Source organism: Hyperolius riggenbachi, chromosome 11 (genome assembly GCF_040937935.1).
Source record: "Hyperolius riggenbachi isolate aHypRig1 chromosome 11, aHypRig1.pri, whole genome shotgun sequence".
In the NCBI taxonomy this organism is placed as follows: Eukaryota; Metazoa; Chordata; class Amphibia; order Anura; family Hyperoliidae; genus Hyperolius; species Hyperolius riggenbachi.
Window position 1 is genome coordinate 136738704 of NC_090656.1, and position 23081 is coordinate 136761784.

Here is a 23081-nt window from a genome sequence, read left to right on the forward strand (position 1 = left end):
ACAAGGAATGTTTTATTAAGGGTTCCCATTTGCAATAAGAACTCTAAAGGTGGCCACTAATTGTCCAATTTCTGGCGAAAAATCGTTTGAGCGATCAGAAATTCTAATTGGATTGGTTTTAAATTATCTCCATTGATGGGCACAATCAATTACGATAGATTATAAAAATAGTCTGATTAGATTTTCATCAAACCAAAATTTGGATTTTCTTGTTGGTTGTGATAGGAAGCAAAGATTGGTTCGTTGATGGTGTAGTGAACGATTTTTCTCTAGAAGTTGGAGCGTTAGTGGCCACCTTAAGTAGTGTACATGTACTGACTTTAGTTTTATATGTGTGAAGTTAACAACTCTAGTTACTTAGTAAGAAATGTTATTAGATTAGAGCAATGGTTGCAAAGTAATAACCGTTATCTGGTGCAAAATCTGCATTGTGATACCAGCCTTTTTATACTTAGTTACAGGGAATGATATTCTACATAATTACGGTAAGATGGCTTGGGAACTTATAGTGAAGTTAGGAAAGAGACTTGCCCCCAGTATGCAGAAGGTTTCAATCTGTCTTTTGCCATTTCAGCATTTTGTGATGAACATTTGCATGCACTATTTCTGTGTGAAGGGAGTGAATGCAATGCAGATTGGTACACCATTACACCCAGGGCTGTGGAGTCGGTACAAAAATCCACTGACTCCGACTCCTAATTTGTTGATTGAAAGTATGTAACATGAAATTCATCTCTTAACTGCCAACGCTTAGGAATTTTAAAAGACAACTGAAGTGAGAAGGATATGTAGACTGCCATATTTATTCCCTTTAGTCATAGACTAAAACTAGTCCTTGGTAAGAGTACTTGTAGAAGGTACAGACAGGTACAAAGAACATCTCAGGCCCTAGGCAATGTAACTGTGGGTGCATGTAAGAATGATGTGCAGGTACTCTGCAGGTGAATGAGGAGATGCTTCCTCTATTACACATTCTTCATGCACAATCTGAACCAGGTTTATTGGTGATAGACAACACCTCTGTGTTCAATGTGCACAACATTCTCAGTGGATTCCCCGCAGCTCTGTGGGGAGTGCATATGTAGAGTATAGTATTACTGTGTAACAAAGTAAACCTGAGACAGATGAAATTAAAGTTTTATACATACCTGGGGCTTCCTCCAGCCCCCTTCAGGCTAATCAGTCCCTCGCTGTCCTCCTCCGCCACCTAGATCTTCTGCTATGAGTCCAGGTACTTGAGCCAGTCTGGCATAGTGCGCATGCACACACACTCCGGGAGCGTACTACTCCTGTGCAGCACTATTGCGGAGATCCAGAATGCTCCTGGTTGTAGGAGCGGCACGCGGCCGTACTGCGCTGACTGGCTGAATTACTGGGACTCATAGCAGAAGATCCAGGTGGTGGAGGACGACAGCAAGGGACTGATTAGCCTGAAGGGGGCTGGAGGAAGCCCCAGGTATATGTATAAAACTTTTCTTTTCATCAGTCTCAGGCACCCTTTAAATCGTAGTCACCAAACCAAATTTTAACATATCAAATTATTTGATTTCATGAGCATAGAGAGTGCATACATTTGCATAAATCAGCATCAACGCAGAATTATTTCCATCTCATTGACCATCTCTATTAGTGACATAGCTACACATCAGGCTTTATTCTTACAGCATAGATGTTATTTAGTATATATGAGAATCCTGTGTACACATCATATATATATACTGTACAGTCACAATCAGATATGTATATCTGACTTAAAAAATACGGGGACTGCTTTATTGAAGCAGCAAAAGTAAATAATTTTGATTGGTTTATTTCATTTTTGTGGACTAAGCCGAGCTATTACTATATATATATATATTCTTACAGCATAGATGTTATTTAGTATATATGAGAATCCTGTGTACACATCATATATATATACTGTACAGTCACAATCAGATATGTATATCTGACTTAAAAAATATAATATTTATGATGACATCATCTGAGAAATAGAACATTTTATCATATTTTCTATTTTAATTGCAGTTTAAATTCATTAGGAGTCGGTTCATTTTTTCCCCACTCCGACTCCAGGCACCCAAAACTGCTCTGACTCCACAGCCCTGATTACACCAGAAATCAAATTTCAGTTAAAGGACTTACGAGGCCAGTTTAAAAAGAAAAGAAACCTGCATCCGTTTGTAAGGCACGGATGACGCCGTCCGCGCCCTCCGTGCCGTTTGCTGGGTCCCCGCCGCTCAGTAGCCCCCCGAACCGCACCTGACTGCACTGCCCGGGTCGGGCTCTCCAGCCTGCAGAAAGATGGCCACCGGAGCTGGCTGCGGCTGCGCAGTCCGCATAGCTGCGAGTGCGGCTGCGCAGCTCTAGGGCCAACCCCCCGATCCACGTAACAGGCTTTTTCCTGTAGCGTGGATCGGGCGGTTGGCCTTAGAGCTGCGCAGCCGCACTCGCGGCTATGCAAACTGCGCAGCCGCACTCGCGTCTATGCGGACTGCGCAGCCGCAGCCAGCTCCGGTGGCCATCTTTCTGCAGGCTGGAGAGCCCGACCCGGGCAGTGCAGTCAGGGGCGGTTCGGGGGGCTACTAAGCGGCGGGGACCCGGCGAAACGGCACGGAGGGCGCGGACGGCGTCATCCGTGCCTTACAAACGGATGCAGGTATCTTTTCTTTTTAAACTGGCCTCGGAAGTCCTTTAAGACCTCAAACTAAATAACCTGTTGTAATAGACAGCTGTACAGGTCCTTTGTTACATGGGCCAGCTAATTAGTTTTTTTTTTTTTCAGATTTAAACATCACTTGAACAAAGAGGCAAACTATTTAAGTTTGCAGTCAGAAATCAGAAACACAAGCTTTGGTGGTTAGCAAGCCAGTTCCCATTTTATCTAGCTAGCTAGTGTTGAATTCAAAATAAGATGACAAATGCATTGCATGTTGCTATAGAGTCTGAAGTTATTAAGATGTTAGAACTTCAAATATTTAAAGTAGTTCTTTGGACATTGTTTTAAACCACCCTTCAGTGTGGCAGGGCAGTTATCTCATTTTCCAATTAAAGCATTACACAATGCCCAAAATTTCCCTAGTTTGCTTAAGCAATTAATGGCTGATCTTATTCTTATCTGTAACCTCCTGATACTAAATCCGCCCGGCGGATCGCTCATAATCAGTCTTATCACCCGAACGACAGTCTGTACACATGCCCGATTTAGCGTGCGGACGACTGGACGGGACGTTCAAACGACCCGTCGTTCACAAAAGTCCGACGTGTGTATGGGCCTTAACAGTGGAACGAGAAAGGGGCGCCGCATGTTACATTGCGTACAATGGGGCATACAGTCAATGAAAAGTATGCTTCACTGATAACACAGGGGTTATGTGGTAAATGTAGTGCGTTAAGGTGCATCGACTGGTCTGTCTGCACCTCCCGCTGGGCGGGTTTCAGCAGACTGCTAGGTTTTTTTTTTCTCCACCTATGATTTAGAGGAAGGGAATGTTTATCCTGTGCCAGCTTGGTTCAAATATGTAATAGTAAATGCTTATCTGTAGTGAAAACCCTGTATTTAAATCAATCGCATGTAAATCCTGTGCCTGTATTAAATAGGACAAAGCAGCTTGGAATAAGTGATTAGCTCCAGTCTTAAAGCGGATCCAAGATAAAAAAACTATGGCAAGTAACTTGTCTATATATCTTATCTAAAGTTTGCAGCAAATCTAGCTGCAAACAGCTTCAACAGTTGATGATTATTTATTCCTGTGATACAATGAGGGCAGCCATGTTCTGTTTGTCACATTAAACACAGGCACGCTCCAGCCTGTGACAAATTCGGTCCCCTCTCCTCCTCCTCCTCCTCCCTCCTGCCTCTGAAATCTCTGGCTAGTAACCATCTCCTCCTCCCCAGACTGATCTCCCATAAGCCCTTGCTACAGTGCCAAGGCACTCCGATAAAGCTGTGGGCAAGGCTTGTTTAGTTTATAGAGAATTAGAGTATTAAAAAAAAGTATTTGGCTTGAGGAATGCCCTATAAACTATGAAAGGAACACAATTATGCAATGAGTAAAAGTTTATCTCGGATCCACTTTAAAGGGACTCTGTAACAAAAATGTCATTGTGTTTTCTACCATCCTACAGGTTCCTAAACCTATTATAATGTGCTCTGGCTTACTGCAGCACTTTATACTATCACCATCTCTGTAATAAATCAGCTTATCGTTCCCCTGTCGGACTTGTCATCCTGTGTCTGGAAGGCTGCCAACTCTTCAGTGTGATCTGCTATTCATGCCCCCTCTATGCACACTCCCCTGTGTGTGTTATTTACATTAGCCAGCTTTTCTCTGCTCTCTTATCTTTTACAAGCTGGATAAATCCTCTGTTCACATACGGATGAGTCACTTACTGCAGAATTACAGACAACCTGGCAGAGCTGTCTGCAAGAGTAAACAAACAATCAGCTTGTAACTCTTCAGTGAGATGGAGGGGGAAAGAAACAGACAAATGAGCTCTTGAGATTCAAAAGGAAGGGTGTATACAGTCTGCTTGTGTATGGATGTATTTTCTATGTGTGGACATACTGTACATCAACCTACTTCCTGTTTTGGTGGCCATTTTGTTTGTTTACAAACAAACTTTTTAAAACTGTTTTTGACTACTTTTAATGCGGCGGGGAGCGGCGAAATTGTGACAGAGGGTAATAGGAGATGTCCCCTAACACACTGGTATGTTTACTTTTGTGTGATTTTAACAATACAGATTCTCTTTAAGATACACAAATATAAATCACCTTGTGAAATCAATAGCTCTTGGATTCTCCACACAACTCATATGGTGGGTGGAGGGCTACATGGTTAACAATCTTCAGACTACATCAGGTCACATGATAAATTGTATGTACGATCCCTACAATTTGAGCAGTTCTGCAGTTTTGGACAAAAGAATTGATGCATTGATGTAAACTAAACTTGTGCTGATTTGTATGCCTGAGGATTTATCACTTTAGTGAGCTGGTGGAAGTCTGATTTGTATATCATACCACCTATTTGGTTTCCTTGAGATCCTTAACCATTTCCTGCATTAGGTATTTTAAGGTGGCCACTATTGATCCATTTTTTTTCATCGAATTTTACCGAATCTATGTAGTATTAAGGGTAAATTGAGTGAATATATTGAAAGGCTAATTTAGGCAGTTACTTTATATTACATAGAAATGGTAAGATTCGATGAAAAATTGGATCATTAGTGGCCACCTTTAGACATTTAAAACAGTACAGCTAAACAGGTAACAAAGATGCCTGATTTAGTTTATATAAATACATATTTATACTTTAACCACTCCACATTCCTGGGTTAAAACAATACCATGTTTCATCACTAGTTGGGCATGTTGCATACCATTATCACCAGCCTGTGCATCTGTAGAAATTGCATGTGATCGCTAGAGAACACAGTTTGGGAGCCCCAGTGTTGTATAAATGCATTGTTAGGAAACAACATAGCAATCTATACAGCGTTGGGCCCCTGAAATGTCACCCTAGTCATCGCATCTGATTGCTATGGCAACAGCCTTTAGAGCTCTCCTTGAGTCTTAAGGCCAAGTGTAGGTGACACAAGGGGTTAATTGGTCTGATAGGGATCAACACTTAACAAAAAACGTTTATTTTTTAATGGGACACTGTCACTTTTACATTAAAATCCTTTTAAACTTTTTTTTTACTGTGTAATCTTCTTTGAATAATTGCTGCTATGGCAGCAATCATTCACTATAGAATGTGTGCACGAGTGGCCAGGGCACACTGTTTTAGTGCTGGACTGGAGTCCCACGTCCAGGTATCTGTAAAAATACCTGGACGTGTATCTGATGAAAACAATCCAGCAACGGAGTGTTAATGCAATCAGCAAATATCTGTTTCTGAAAATCACATTTTCAAGTTTGTTGCAGTTCCTCTCCAGTTTCGGACCGAAAGCTTCTGTTACCATGGGGAGGAAGAAAGAGTGGTAACGAGGCTCTGTCCAGGTGATCCAGCAGGCCGGGTCTATTGATCATGGATCGGGTTGTCATACACACACTAGATTTTTGGCAGGGGCGGCTTTGGCTTGTGTATGAAGCCTATAGCTTACCCCATAAACTGCTATTGAAGTTGCAGAATGAAAGTTACAGGCACTTAAAAAAAAATAAGGGTTACAGGACAGGGTTTTGGATAGCTACATGTCTGGAGCCTGAGTGGACAGAGACTTTGGTGAAAAAAATCTGTTAACTGTCTACCGTAATATAAAGGGAGGGTTACGTTTTGATTTAAAAATTATGTGCAGAATCTTAGGTTTTGCCTGATTGATTTGATTGGCTATCCCTTGTTCATCTAGATGTCTTTCTGAATCCTGCAGCGTATTATAGAGCCTGAAGACTTTTTGGATGATCTGGATGATGAAGACTATGAAGAAGATACACCCAAAAGACGTGGGAAGGGTAAAGCTAAAGTAAGGGGTTTGTTTCTGTTACTCTCATTGCTTTTTACCTTAATTTTTTCAATCTAGATAAGCATTACATTTAGGAGAAATGGCATAATGCTGGCCTTATATTGGTAGATTAATCTGGCAAATATGGGTCAGGTCGACAGAATCAACCAGCAGTGTACTTGATAAAAAAAAGAGGGGGAAAAAAAGCGGTGGATTTGGTGAAGTGTGACCAGCATAGTCCATATAGAAATGTTACCCAATCAAATGGTATAATGTTGGTCACACCCTGGAAGTCTTGATTTGGTATATATCTGCGAGATCACAGAATGTAACAACAATGCCTATGTGTTAAAAGCATGGTTATACCAAGGCCCACTCTGATTTGTTGAAGGTGAGATAGTAAGACAAGACATATAACATGTACACCAGTATATTGCACTTTTCTCCTGATAGACTCAAATCTCTTCAGGGCTGCATCCACTTAGGGTGCTTTCCATGAGTGACCAGGATCATTGGGGGCCTTGCCCAAAGGCTCCTTACTTTTTTACAAGCTGGCTTGAGACAGGTTTTGAAACTGGGTCAAAGGTTCAAACCCTACATCAAACAGCACCCTTAACCAGTATGTTATCTAGCAGTTATTGTTGGATTAGAACCTGAGGTGGCATATTGTAATCCGAATAGGACCCAGAGGCATGTCATGTGCACATTGACATGCCTCTGGGTTATTCTATCTCAGCTGCCAGCCCCCCCCCCTCCCCCCTGCACTTTGCTGTCTCTCCCCCCCCCCCCCCCCCCCCTTTAAAAGATCGACAGGCTAGTGACAATCTGCTTGTCGCTAGCCTGCTATGTTTATGTGAGGCTGTCAGTCAGCGGCGATTGAATGACCCAGAGGCATGTCATTGTGCAAACGACATACCTCTGGGTCCTATTAGGATTACAATATGCCACCTCGGGTTTTCTTTAAGTAATTTTTTTTTTCATTGCTACAGTAACTAGAGGTTGTCAGGATGATGTGTAATTCCAAGTTAATGAGTAAGCATCTCATTGATCATCCCTACTAGTAACCGTTAAACCGTCATGTAGCTCAATCTATGTTAAACTGTGCAGGACATGTTTTGTACATGTAGAGAAACTTTGTAAGGAATAAATACAGGTTCTGTTGTAAGAGGGATGTTCAGGCTAGCTTATTTACTGCCTTTTAAAAACTTACTGCTGTCCTGCTGATTGTTCTGGTTTCAATGGTGTTTTAAATTACACACACACCCCAAAAACAAATATGCAGCTAGTGGAGACTTTTAGAGCACCTAATACTTGTTCTGGGTGAGTGGCTAAGGGGTGCATACATGCATCCAATTTTGAATGGCTAATTTTACCACTCCCATGTAGTATGAGTGCCAGAAAAACTTGAATACTATGAAAAGATTGAGTAGGTAAGCTCTCATACTACATGGAAATAATTGTCCAATCGAACTTGAATGTGTATGTACTCTTAATGGGAACCCTAACTGAGGTCTTTAAAAAAAAAAAAAAAAAAAATTTCATGTACCTGGGGCTTCTCCCAGCCCCTGCAGGCGTCCTGTGCCCCCACCGTCTTAAACCGATCCTCTGGTACCCCGCAGGCAGCTAGCTTAGTTTTCTGCAGTGCACCTGCGTGGCTCTGGCCAAGCGCGTACTTGATTGCGCTCCCACCGCCTTGGCTGTCCTGTGCAGGTTGCGCACGTATGTACGTAGTACACGTACTGCGCCAGACTGCCATGGCTGCGAAGCGCTATTGAGAACACGCAGGTGCACTGGCCAGTGACTGGTCAGTCGCCGAAAATGAATCTAGCTGACTTCAGGGGCCCAGAGGATCGGTTTGAGACGGCGGGGGCACAGGACATCTGCAGGGGGCTGGGGAAGGCCCCAGGTTAGTGATACCTTTTTTATTTTTATTTTTTATATATACCTCCAGTTAAGATTCCCTTTAATGTATTAGAGTTAGAGAATCAGCAATATGGTCAAGCAGCAGGGCTGTGGAGTCGGAGCAATTTTGGGTACCTGGAATCAGTCGGTGGTTTCAATAAACTGAGGAGGCGGATGATTTTTGAACCGACTCCACAGCCCTGTCAGGCAGTTGGCAGTGCAGGTTAGCCCTGGACCTCTCACCACCAGGGAATTCACCCCCACTGCCTCTGAACTGAATGCTAACTGCAACACACACAATTGCTCACTCCCAGCTAGAGCAATTTCCTACCTCTATTTGGTCAGCAGGCGCCAGTCAGCCAATCAGGTGTACTGTTATACACCCTTTGGCTGCCGTACCAAATCTAGCAGGAATTGCATAAATTGGGTAGCATTCCGGTCGGACGGGCTTCGGTTGGACGCAATCGTAGATTGCATTGCTAGCAGGGACTCCCCCCTCTGGGTATCGCATAGTGGTGTGGGGGCCCCGGCCAGTGAGAGTCCGGGGCCCCCGGATGTCATGCCAACCAGTGTTTGTGATTTTAAATTTCTTTTTTTTTGCAGCTTGACAGGTGAGTGGTTAGGGAAGGGACCATGTGGGAGTCTGCTAGCAATGCAATTTACGATTCCGTCCAACCGAAGCCTCCCACCTGAATGCTACCTAAGTTTTGCATTTCCTGCTAGATTTGGTACGGCAGGCAAAGGGTGTATAACCGTACACCTGATTGGCTGACTGGTGCCTGCTGACCAAATAAAGGTAGGAAATTGCTCTAGCTGGGAGTGTGTTGCAGTTAGCATTCAGTTCAGAGGCAGTGGGGGTGAATTCCCTGGTGGTGAGAGGTCCAGGGCTCGCCTGCACCTTCCTCTGGGTATCGCATGGTGGTGTGGGGGCCCCAGGCAGTGAGAGGGTCCAGGACCCCCGACTGTCATCTGAACCAGTGTTTATCATTTTAAATGTGTCTCTTGCAGCTTCCAGGATGCGGTTGACAAGTGAGTGGTTAGAGAGGGGGACCGTGTGGGAGACCTGCCTGCACGGGGCATCCCTGCTAGCGATGCAATCTACGATTGCGTCCAACCGAAGCCTCCCAACTGAATGCTACCTAATTTGTGCAATTCCTGCTAGATTTGGTATGGCAGGCAAAGAGTGTATAACAGTACACCTGATTGGCTGACTGGCGCCTGCTGACCAAACAAAGGTAGGAAATTGCTCTAGCTGGAAGTGGGCAATTTGAGTGTGTTGCAGCTGGCAGTGTTTACAAGTAAAAACATGTGCCAGTGTTCATATTCCTCTGATTAGAGGAAGTCTTTCTGACTAAAATAGTTTTGTGGAGTAGAACTGGAGTATATTTGGAAATGTCACAAGGTCTGCCTATCTTGTAGGAAGACTACATTTTGGTTTGTTTTTCGTAGAGCCCATTATTGTAGCTGTGGGAATGGTTGATTGGCAGAAGCCGCTAAACAAAAGCAATACCGGTAGTCTACCTACAAGATCTCTATGAAGGTTAACACATTTTCATACCTTGCCACAGTCAGCTGCTTTGTTTATATCTATATCTATTCCGCAATGTCTAGCAGATAGAAGTGTGGAGATATTTAAACATTATAGTTGAAGTTGTCATACTTTCTTATAAGGAAACCCTTTTTAAAGTTGCTAATTTTAGTATGAAAGCTATTACAAAAGGTTTTAGTAAGTGGAAGGGGTACCGTTATATATTTGTAACTACCAATTCCATTTCCAAAGTTTGCAGCAAATAATTTGCGTAATTTTGCTGCTTTTAGACATTGGCCACTACACAGTTTGCTGAACCACTTGCCTTGTTATGCTTTTATTCAGCTGTTGTGAGCTAAGATGTTCACAATTATTTTTCATTGACCTATTCAAATAGTGTAAAAAGAACCAGAGGTCTGGTTGTTGATAATGCATGCTCTGAGTTCATGGACTAGATTCAGGCTTCTTTGTACCTTACCACCTAGTGGGTTATTCCATGACTCATTAAAAATAAGTATATAGAGGGGGAAAGGGTCCACACAATCTTTATTGTTCCAGACTAGCTTTGCAGGACTTGCATTACAATCTAGTGTGCACAGAACCTATGAAGGAATCTACCTGAGCACCCTGCCCATCTGGTTAAAGGCCCAGTATTTCACCCTCTTTCAGCAAAGTAGGAGGGTACAGCTAGCCTCTAAGTGTCCAGTCACCTTTAGGTATGGCGATACCCCATTCGTCGAAGCGTTTCCTGTAATGAACTGACTGTATCCTGGGTCCTCCGCATCAGCCTCCTCCACCTTTCCGTCAGCTGAGAATCAAGAGTTGCAAAGCACTTTGGGACATAGTGATAACAAATGAGTGAGAATGGAAAAGCAAATCATATTATTCACAGCATGCTCCATGTGCAAGGGTGTAAAGGAGGATCAGACATTACTCATACGTAAAAGTGTTTTGCTTTTGTGGTATGTAAACGTACATTCAGTAATTACTTGTCTTGTCTTTATTTGTAATCAGTGTTTGGATCTTTGCTTTCAGGGAAAAGGCTTGGGCAGTGCCAGGAAGAAACTGGATGCAGCTGCATTGGATGACAGAGACAAGCCTTATGCCTGTGATAGTGAGTCTGACTTGCTGATTTTAATAAGTGTTCTAGCTACTCAATTTGTGTCATAATTTACTTTGTGCATGTATGGACTCCATCACCATATTCCTTTCACTGGTCAATAACCTTCCCTTTTACTTTCCAGGATTTATGTAGAATGTTATTTTTCACTGGACCTTCTGTGTCACTATTGTGAATAAGTTATAACTTTTCACACTTTACCAAGCAAGTTGGTATTGCTTAGGTAACTTTAGGAGAAAGTATTCCAGGAAACACATTAGAATTGCTCTATTTTTCTCCAAATTTATTTTATGACAGGCTTTATCGATGGATAACAGACTAAAATGCTTCCTGCACGCAGGTCTGTCCGTTGTGGCCTGTAAAACTTATATGAATCACTGTGTAAAGTAGAACAGATATCTCTCAACTACTCTTCTCTCTCCTCCCAAAGTGTATTCATGCCATGTCTGTTTCATGTAACAGCTAATTGAGATAAGTCAAGATCTAGGGAAATATTAAAGTCCTTTAGGCCCCTTCCCCACATGCGTGATTTCAGCTGCATTTTCCGCATTGCAATTTGTTCTGCAGGGACATCAGAAGTGCATAGACTGCACTGTCTGATGTCCACATCCATGCACTGCAATTCACTGGTTATAATGAATGGACATCACAACTGCATTGGCATGAATCGCACAGAAATTCAAGTGCTGTGCGTTGGGATAGGGTCTTATGCTGGGAATACATGGTTCGTTTTTGAGGTGGTGAAGCTCGGGTACAAAATTGCATACTTGCCTAAGTAGAGGGAAGCCTCTGGATCCTAATGAGGCTTCTCTTCCTAAAAAAAAATCATTGAGCTTGAATTCTTTGCTTGTTAAGCAATCAAATGACACCTGGAAGCCACAGAGATAAAATAGTGTACAGAATTAGTCAGAATCGTGGCTGTGGCATGTAAAAGTTCATGTGTATTTAACTTTTGTGCTGACATTCCACTTTACATTTCTACAGGTTCAGGCAACAGAAAACATTACTAATCTCATTAATTATATTCTTTTTTTCTTCTATATTTAGGTTTGATATCTGATGTAATAAACTTTTACCTGTTTTCTTTTCCGTTTACATTTTATTCCAGAAGCTTACAGGGTGCGTTTTTTTTTTTTAGTCAGGAGGATGCAGAAACCAGCAAACATTACATTGCTCTTGGTTTGGTGTTCCTGTCCTCAGCTATCCCCAGAAGGTCATGTTTTCATGATCTCACCTCCACGGCTTATGTAATCAGCACAATAATTCTGATGTTTCATCAGATCATCAGGCAGGCAGTTCACTTCAAACCCACTGACCTCACCGGTGGTGCCTGGCAAACACTCTACAGGGCAACACATACAGATTCAACAAGAAGCCCACAGCTAACGTGTTTCAGACACACAGTTCCTTAATAATGGTGTCGACTTGTGGATGTTTAACATGGCCTGTCAGGAGCTATTTATCAAGGATTACTTATAAGTTCTACGTCATAGAAATATAGACATGGAAACATTACCTTTGAAATTCTGTGTTTGTGGTTAATACCTATTTCTGAAGTGTTTTAGCTTGGTGGTCTTAAAAACCTCCCCATCCAGTGTGTCATGCAAATAGAAGAAGCACTAGCCTATTTTGCCTCCCTGGTGATGGGCTGTATCATCTTTTTAGTAATTCCAGTAAGGCACAAACTAACTGTTGCATTACAATTGACTGGAGTTGTTAAAGATCCAGTAGCCAGTTGCAATCATTGCGGATAAACTAGCAGCTCCCTAATGCTATCTGTTAACTGGCTGAAATCTGGAAGGGCACCAGTCTATTTAGGGATAGTTCATGATAGTTAATGATATCTTAAACATAAAGCTTAGTTTTCCTGGGTTGATTTGCTAAGGTCTAGAAAAGCGCTGGGCAAACTACATCCTGCGTGCGCTGTAAGTCCGGTCCGCTAATCCCCTGAGGCCCCCCCCTGCAGACTCGCAAGTGGGTGATAAGAGTGGGTTAAAACTCACCTAATCGCCAGTTCCATTGTCTTGACTCCATGGCAACAGGGCGTTACGTGACAGCAGTCAGGACACGCTTGCACATCCTGACTGCTGTCACGTGATGCCCTGTTGCATGGAGACTCGACACTGGAATCGCAAATCAGGTGCGTTTGAACCCACTCATTGCCCTCTTGCAACTCTGCAGGGAGGAGGGACACAAGTATTTTAGGAATGCAGCCAGGACGCGTAACGTTTGCCCAGGCCTGGTAGAGAACCTGCAAAATGAATTTATAGTACTTTTCACTGTTACTGGCATTACAGTAATTGCTTACACATTCTATTACCTTATTTGAATAGGGTAAGATAGGGGATAAGATGTCATTTAATGCTGTTTTTATAGCAGGAGATCTTACTCTGTTGTTTCAGAGCACTACATTTTTTTTTAGTATGTTGCCGACTTATGCAAAATGAGGCATAAGGAAGCCTCTAGAATGAAAACTAGCTTACAAAAGGCACCTAAAGGACGCTGCAAGATTCTTTAGCCTAGAGGAAACAAAATAATCAATTATTTGGCTTAAATTCTAAGCAGGATAAGTGTAATGACAAAATTACCAACAAGTGTTTTTGAAAGCCACTAAAGCTGAATTGTGAGGTTAAACTTTGACATTTGTTTTTCAGCCTATGGGCACTCTCTCTATAGCACTCTCGCCTTGCAGCGCTGGGTCCCTGGTTTAAAGCCCAGCCTGGACACTATCTGCATGGAGTTTAGTTCTCCCTGTGTCTGCATGGATTTCCTCCCACATCCCGAAAACATACATAACATGAAAGCGAACTGGGTCCTCCTAAATTGGCCCTAGACTGCGATGGTGATATGCCTATGGGAGGGATTAGACTGTAAGCCTCTGTATTTACTTAAGTAAATACGCTGAATACGTGTCTATTTTTTGTCCCGTTTTTTTATTTTTAGATATTGCTTAACTATTGTTTTCTCTATATCTCTATTCCTCTAAAGGTATAACTTTTCAGCATTCTGCAATTGTAAAGCTGTTCTAAAGTAGGTCAAAAAGTCCTGTCAATGATTTTGAGTATTTTTTTGCTTGGTAGGGGCTTCTTATAGACAAGATGTGAAAATGTCACCTAGGAGAAAGCTCAGGATAGAGTTAATTGCATAAGGGTCCTGGTAGCTAAATGGTGTCTATCCCCACTTACAACAGTGTGGCTTGTTATGAAATATGGTAAACTTATTTTATGTGGAGTAAAAAAAAATCCAACTCTTACTTTCTCATCAGATTCAATTCAACTTCTGTACTCCTGTTATAGGATTATTTTTATGTATAGAGGAAACAAAGCTGGTGTGTAAACATTGTGTAATACACAGTAGGAGGTGTATGCCGCCTTAACAGTATGTTTTCCTGCATATCCCCCAGCCCAGTAACTGCCAGTGGCCTATTTAGAAGCTGGGAAGTAGATTCTCTGAGGGTCTGTTAATGTTGTATGTTTTATGAATCATTTATCTTACTAAGCAGACAAATGGTAAGTGCTTTTGTGCTCAAGTTCTTTAATTGATTCCATTAGACTAAAAGAAAATTGTCTGATTTAAAGACAAATTATGCCCAAAAGTAAATTGAATACCAATAATCTAATTGACTGTTTAAATACAGTGTTGTTTTATAAGACAGGGATGCAGTGCCCAAACACTATGTATAAGGTCTGCTTAAACTGCGATGGATGCCAATGGGTTACGGGTTGCTTTCTAATGTGTCAAAATGAGATGCACTACAGCTTTGTTTTCCTGATCTGATGTGGACGGTTTAAATATTATACAAAGCTGTTTTCTACTATCATACCTTGAGCTTCTCGTGTTCTGCACTGCACTTGTCTGTTTTCTCGCTTGCACTGTTGTGTGCATTTACCAAAATTGCTTCTACCACTCCTGATATAATCAGAGATCTCAGATAATTGAAACAGATTCATTTAAAACACTTCTGTGAGACACCAGTTACCTCCCTCTCAGCATCACCACCTAGTTCCCCTTCCACCTGCAGTCTCTTCTGTCTCAGCCATCCTGAAACGTGTGGCCTTTCATCATCCTTACAGTGAATCCCAATCATATGGCTCCTCCAACCTTTCCTAAATGGAACTTCACATGGAAGGTTACTGGGCAATTATACTTCAGATCGTAAAGCAGAGGGACACCAAGAGCCCCAATAGTGTAATTCGTCTTGGGGACAACAAAATAAATGATAAGTTAAAATTATACTTACAAGCCAGGGTTACCAATAGGCAACCACTGTATAGGCAGGTGGGGAGAACAATCCTGACCCCACTCAGGAATAAAAAGTCGCTCTCTGTAGACAGGAAAATAGGGTACCAACCCTCCACCCAGGGTGGACTCAATGTAGTGTACAAGATACAGAGGCGCCAAAAGAATAAAAGGTAATTAAATGAACTTAAAAAGCCAACTGGTTAAACAGAGGAGGCAGTGGTGGTCTTACCCCCTCCAAACAGACACAGGCAAGGACTGTGATTCAGACAGTCAGCAATTTATTCGGAACTCCAAAAAACAATGCAACGAGTTTCACGGGCCATACATCCCGCTTCCTCAGGCAAAATACAGTAGGAGTCACAGCATCTGTATTATATCAGCGAGCTCGGCGCCTCTGTGAGAGGCGTCGAGCTCGCTGATATAATACAGATGCTGTGACTCCTACTATATTTTGCCTGAGGAAGCGGGATGTATGGCCCGTGAAATGCGTTGCATTGTTTTTTGGAGTTCCGAATAAATTGCTGACTGTCTGAATCACAGTCCTTGCCTGTGTCTGTTTGGAGGGGGTAAGACCACCACTGCCTCCTCTGTTTAACCAGTTGGCTTTTTAAGTTCATTTAATTACCTTTTATTCTTTTGGAGCCTCTGTATCTTGTACAATACTTCAGATCGTATCTCTCATAGCAGTATGATGATGCTCTTTCATAAAACATCTTAAATTAATGCACTTACTAACATTAAACATTTGTTTGCTTGTCATTTATTAGTCCTCTGGAAGATGGAAATGTTACCTAGTCTGACCTTGGCTTCATATTGTCAGCCAGCGAATACACTCACAACTTAAAGGGAAGGTCTGAGCAATTTTTTTAAAAAAATCTACGTACCTGGGGCTTCCTCCAGCATATGGCAACTGTCCTGTGCCCTCGCCGCAGCTCCGCTCCCAGCTGGTGGCCCTGGGTCCTCTGTTGCAGATGTCGACATTGCCAGGTCAGCATCGCCTGCGTGAGCGTCGCAGGCTATGTGAGCGCGGTCGCTCGCACATGCGCAGTAGATGCCAGTTGACCTCTACAATGGAGGGGACTCTGGGCCACCAGCTGGAAGTGGAGTTCCGGCGAGGGCACAGGACGGCTGCCAGGGGCTGGAGAAAGCCCCAGGTAAGTAGATGTCTTTTAATTCACCCCGGATCTTCCCTTTGAAGTGGCACTGGCGAAAACTGTAACATATTTAAAATGCAAGTATACTATCTCACAAAAATGAGTATGCCTCTCACATTTTTGTAAACATTTTATTTCTTTTTGTTGGACAACACTGAAGATATGACACTTTGATACAATGTAAATTAGTCCGTATACAGATTTTATAATGGTGTAAATTTGCTGTCCCATCACAATAACTGAACACACAGCCATTAATGCCAACATTTAATTTACTTTAGCTGCAGCATTTTTTGCCTTGAATATGGTCGCTTACTTTATTGTTCACCAGTACACCAAAGTCCTTCTCCAAGTCAGATTCCCCAACTGTATATAATTTAGTTTATTTGATGATTTGCCATTGATTTGGACAAAGTGCATGACTTTACATCGTTTCATCAGTATGTTACCTGCCCATTTAGCCATGCTGTGAAGACCCTGCAAAGGTGCTGATAATTTAACATGAGTTTGTATTCTCTATATCTTTCTCTTTAATCTATTGGGTCAGTGCTGCCCACATGGAGGGCCAAACCTTTTTGAGACCACAAGGTAGAGGGCTAGCTACACTAAATTGAGTTCTCATTACGCCAAACACCATTTGCTAGAGCTTCTTGCACTGTTTCCCCCTCCCAAAATGCACATGCCGTATATACTCGCATATAAGCCGACCCGTGTATAAGCCAGTACCCACTTTTCCATCAGAAACCAGAAAAAAGTGATTGACTCGTATAAGCCCCCTCCCCAGTATAGCCCCCTCCACATTAGCCAGATGTGCTCCAAGGATGACACAGCTGTGTCTCAAGAAACCACTAGATGGTGTCATATATATGAGACACAGCGATTGCTACACAGGAAGAATCCCTGACCATTGCACCACTTACACGTTGCTTACACGCTTTACAAGGCACGGGACATGGGTAATCTTGAGCGACACACTCTGCTGGCAAGAGCAGGATCACTAGTGCACGATCCTTATGCTCCTCTGCCAGTAACAAAACCTGCTCCACCATTCTGCTCCACTGACTCGCATATAAGCCGAGTGGGGTAACTTTTCAGCACATTTTTTTGTGTGCTGAAAAACTAGGTTATACGCGAGTATACAGGAGGAGTTGGAGGAGATTTTTAAACTAGGATCTGGGGGGAGGCGGGAGGATAAAGTCTCAATATGTAGACAAGATAAGGTAAAAAGACAGTGGGAGCCTAACATTCTGGGGGGTGGAGAGGGGGGTGGGGACAGTGTAAAGATTAAGGAGGTTGGTAAAACTTCAAGTAGCCCATTTCATGTAAACAAAATTGGTAAATGTGGTGGTAAAAATATAAAGTGCATGGTAACCAATGCTCGGAGCCTTGCAAATAAAATAGACGAACTAGAGTTCATTCTGAATGACAAAGGCTATGAAATTGTGGGAATAACCGAGACATGGATGGATGAAAGCCATGACTGGACAGCTAATTTAAAAGGATACAATGTGTTTAGGAGGGATAGAACAGGGAAAAAAGGTGGAGGGTTTGTCTCTTAAGAATTCTTTTACAGCTGTCCTCAACGATGAGATGGAAGAAGATTGCGAAGATGTGGAGTCCGTTTGGGTAAATATTCATGGTGGAAATAAAAGTTGCCAATTGCTTATTGGGGTATGCTACAGACCACCTCATATTAATGAAGCTGCAGAACTGCAATTACTACAGCAGATTGAAAAAGCTGCAAGTAAAAATGAGGTCATAGTTATGGGCGACTTCAACTTTCCAGACATTGACTGGGGTATTCTGGTAAAAGCAGCAGATTTCTGGCAGCACTACAGGACAATTACTTGACTTAAATGGTAACGGAATCAACTAGGGGGAATGCGTTACTGGATCTGATCATTTCTAATAGACCAGATAATGTATCAAATGTGCAGGTTCAAGAACATTTGGGAAATAGTGATCACAACATAACGTTTGATCTGGTGACTGATAGGCCACGGGGCGGCGGGATCACTAAAACTATGAATTTTAGAAAAGCAAAGTTCAATCAAATTAGGCAGGCACTAAGTTTGGTGAACTGGGATAATGTACTACAAAGGGAGGACACTGAAGGGAAATGGCAAGCTTTTAAACTTATTCTCAATCAATATTGTAGTATGTACATCCCATATGGAAACAAAATGTCTAGCAATAAAAAAGGCCTCTATGGATGAATAGAAAGGTTAGGGATAAAATGAAGAGGAAAAGGAATGCCTGTAAGGTCCTAAAACAGGAGGGGACCGAGGCTGCACTAAGCAATTATAGGGAGTGCAATAAAAATTGTAAACAAGAAATCAAATCGCTAAGGATATCAAATCTAACCCAAAAAAGTTTTACAAGTACATCAACTCTAAAAAAAGAAAGGTTGACTGACTGTATAGGACTCCTAAAGGATGAGGGTGGGAACTCAATGGTGGATGACCAAGGTAAGGCAGAGTTATTAAATGCTTTCTTTGCTTTTGTCTTCACAAAGGAAACAGCACTGTTGCAAATTTCAGAGGCAGAAGAGTCTCAATCTTCTAACTGTAATATTAAATACTTAACGCAGGAAGAAGTGAAGGCAAGACTAAATAATTTAAAAATAGACAAGGCACCTGGCCCGGATGGCATGCATCCTCGAGTCCTAAGGGAATTAAGTTCAGTTATAGCTAAACCCCTTTATTTTATCTTTTGTGACTCTCTTGCAACTGGCAGAGTTCCAGTGGATTGGCGTACAGCCCACGTTTTCCCATTATTTAAGAAGGGCAAAAAATCAGATCCAGGAAATTATAGACCTGTAAGCTTAACATCAGTTGTATGCAAACTATTTGAGGGGTTACTAAGAGATACTATACATGACTTCATAGTAGAAAATAATCTTATTTCTCAGCATCAACATGGGTTTACTAAAGACAGGTCCTGTTTGACTAACATGCTCAGCTTTTATGAGGTAGTGAATGCTAATATGGATATTGGGAATGCTGTAGATGTGATATACTTGGACTTTGCAAAGGCCTTCGACACTGTTCCCCACAGAAGTCTGGTGCAAAAGTTGAGGATGCAAGGACTGGGGAAGAGTCTGTGTGCATGGATAGGGAACTGGCTAATGGACAGAAAACAAAGAGTTGTGGTCAATGGATCGTACTTAAAATGGGAGACTGTTAGCAGTGGGGTCCCTCAGGGGTCTGTACTGGGTCCAGTGCTCTTCAATTTATTTATTAATGACCTAGTAGATGCAGTAGTGAGCAATGTTGCTATTTTTTCAGATGATACAAAATTGTGCAGAATCATCAACTCTCAGGAAGATAGTGTCATATTGCAACAGGATCTGGATAGGATGGCTATATGGGCACATAAATGGCAGATGAAATTCAATGTTGACAAATGTAAAGTCATGCATTTTGGTCGTACCAATGGTCTAGCACCATACAAAATAAATGGGATACAGTTGGGGACATCAAACTTGGAGAACGACTTAGGAGTACTCATCGACAACAAGTTAAATAATCGTACTCAATGCCAGGCCGCTGCAGCTAAAGCTAACAAAATTTTGGGATGCTTTGAAAAGGGAAATAAAAACTCGAGATGCTAGCATAATATTGCCCCTGCTTAACTCTCTAGTAAGGCCACATCTGGAATATGGAATTCAGTTCTGGGCACCACATTACAAAAAAGATATTGCAGTTTTAGAGCAGGTGCAGAGACGAGCAACAAAATTGATACGTGGGATGGAAGGTCTCGCTTACCAAGAAAGACAAAACAAGTTTGATTTCCTAAAACAGAAAGAATTTGTGATAATTCAAGTTGGAGTGAGCTTGAGATGTCTCCCAGTGCAACACTGCTGAATATATGCAAATTAACCATTGTACCCTTAGAAGCTAAACACACTTGCAGAACCGCTGGAATGCAATGATGTGTCAGCTTGTTAATTTGTACAGAGCCATAATAATCCAACAAGCATACAGACTGTTTCGGATTGTTTGATCCTCATCAGTGCATGACATGGATTAATTTGGCTCTATGGAGTAGGGCTTGTAAATCCGAGAGGTACAGACTAACCAGCGAGTTACCAAGAAAGGTTAGATAAACTGGGTTTATTTAGTCTAGAGAAAAGACGCCTTAGAGGGGATCTAATTAACATGTATAAATACATCAGAGGGCAATATAATAGCTTGGTGGATGAGTTTTTTGTCCCTAGGCCTTCTCAAAGGACTAGAGAACATGATCTGCGCATGGAGGAAAAACGTTTTAGCCATTTATTTAGGAAAGGGTTCTTTACAGTAAGAGTGATTAAGATGTGGAATGCATTGCCACAGGAAGTCGTTATGGCAAACTCTATACCTGCATTTAAAGGGGGCTTAGATGCTTTCCTTGCGTTGAAAGACATCCATGGCTACAATTACTAGGTTATGCCTAATTATGTTGATCCAGGGATTTTATCTGATTGCCATCTGGAGTCGGGAAGGAATTTTTCCCTTTAGGGGCTAATTGGATCATGCCTTGTAAGGGTTTTTTCGCCTTCCTCTGGATCAACAGGGATATGTTGAGGGAGCAGGCTGGAGTTGCACCTTGTACTGGTTGAACTCGATGGACGTATGTCTTTTTTCAACCAAAATAACTATGTAACAAGGTAACTATGCAGAGTTTCCCACCAAAAAATACACATAGGCAGTGTTTCCCCCGACAAATGCACATAATTAGTGAGTGGTTTCCCCCAAAACACACATAACTAGCTAACCTTCCCCCCCAAAATTACACCTAATTTGGCAGCGACCCCCCCCAAAGTTCACATAATTGGGCAGCGTTAACCTAAAAAAAATAGACATTAGACAGCGTCTTAGGCTAAGTTTCCATTAGCCACCACATGTGGCTGCGAGATGTGCGGCGGCACTTCCTGGTCTGCGGGTATGCAGACTATTCCCAGAAGCCATGCACGGCTATGGGACTCTCTGCCCCCCGTACGGAAACGAATGGCAATGTCGGCCGATTCGCTAGGGCGAGTGATTCGACCAGAGGCGCCATTATTTCCTATGGCAGAGTTTCACTGTGCGATTTGCCTGCTTTTTGTTCCCATAACAAATCATTAATATGTTAACATTTTTGCAATTTACATTCAGTATTTGTACCCTATAGTTTTCGGTTTTGGTTAGTTTGAAATGACCAGTCTAGTGTAGAGTTTCCCCCCTGGTTGGCTCAGCTTCTACTTGAGTCCGTTTGTCTTGTAGCATCCTTACACATCACTGACTTGTACTAGAATAGATAGCACTAATATCCCAGAAAACCCTGTTTTCTTTTGCTTTTTCAGTTTGCTGCAGCAATAGTACTTGCTACCATTTTTTGTGTGGTGACTTCTAACACATCCTAATAATGATTAGTTTGCCATACCTCTATCATGGATATTTACTAGTACAGACACACAGTTTTCACTCATTTCTTCATTTATAGGAGGCATAATACAGATTAACCCTTCCACATTTTTTTTGTCGGATTCATCCTTTCGTAACGCACTGCAACCTACTCTATTTACTATCAAATCAAGGCTGTCTTCCATCCACATCTCCATTATTCCCAAAATCTCATAATCTTTTTCACAGTTGTTTAATTGTATGTGCATTGCTGCTTACGTTAATCACCATACGTCTTGTTTTTTCAACCTCGCACATTACCTGTTTAATGACACTTAAAGGGAATCTGAAGTGAAAATAAACTTATGATATGATTGTATGTGTAGTACTGCTAAGAAATAAAACATTAGATGCACAGATATGAGTCTCCTATTGTTTCCAGTACAGGAAGAGTTAACAAACATCAGTTATCTATGCAAAAAAAGCTTCTGCGAGCGTGGACAGCACTGTCTGTTGAAGCACTTCTCTCAACTGTCTCTCATTGTTTCTTCTTTGTTTATGGGTTTTCAGCAGAGAAGTTCAAAGGGTCCGTAGCCTGCTCTGTGAAATAATTTAAAATTCTGAGTTTATTGTGGAAACTGCAAATATTTGAGAATTATGCAATGTTCTAAAAAAAAGTTATATACCTACAAATAAAAAGGACTCTTTTCTTTGCTACTAATGTTCTATTAATTATCTGTACTACACAACCAATTCATTATATCATGAGGTATTTTTGTTTTCTCTTTAGTGTCACTTTAATGTACATAAAGGTTTACTACTTCCTGTATGCCACTCTGTATACTGTTACCATAGCAAGTTTACACTGGACAATTTTTACCCATATTGAAAGCAATAAGCAGTCCATGGGTGAAAGTAAACTGAACAGTTTGGAATATAAGAATGAAACCCAGTGCCAGCAGTTTTCTCCAATGCTCTAATATCCCTTTTCTCTCCTCCCTGTTAATTTCATGTTCACTCTATTTTGACAGGAGATGGCTCACATAAGATATGAGGCTATTTCACAGCACATTTAAGCTGGGCGCATACTAGGAGATTTTACCTGAGACAGATCTGTAAGATCACAGCATTTAACAGCAGTGCAGGTGGTTATTGTGCAGTGAAAATAAGTGACATTTCACTGCAGTAGGTTTAACCACCTCACGACCGTCTAACGCCGACAGGCGTCGGCGGGTCGTTAATGGTATAGCATGGAAACGGCCGCTCATTCGACTGGCCTTTCCATGCCAGTTCACGGAGGGTGTCTCCGTGAACAGTGTGCG

At 41.9% G+C, this 23081-nt stretch overlaps 1 protein-coding gene across 2 annotated transcripts in view; it reads left to right on the top strand.

The window, feature by feature from the left end:
* The window catches only part of DPF2 (double PHD fingers 2), an 84737-nt gene that overhangs the window by 36393 nt on the left and 25263 nt on the right, over window positions 1-23081 (top strand). For both annotated transcript variants that reach the window (XM_068261006.1, XM_068261007.1), the window contains exons 5-6: window positions 6376-6468; window positions 10913-10991. In XM_068261006.1, the coding sequence (XP_068117107.1) occupies window positions 6376-6468; window positions 10913-10991 (172 nt within the window). The remainder of the gene's footprint in view (window positions 1-6375; window positions 6469-10912; window positions 10992-23081) is intronic.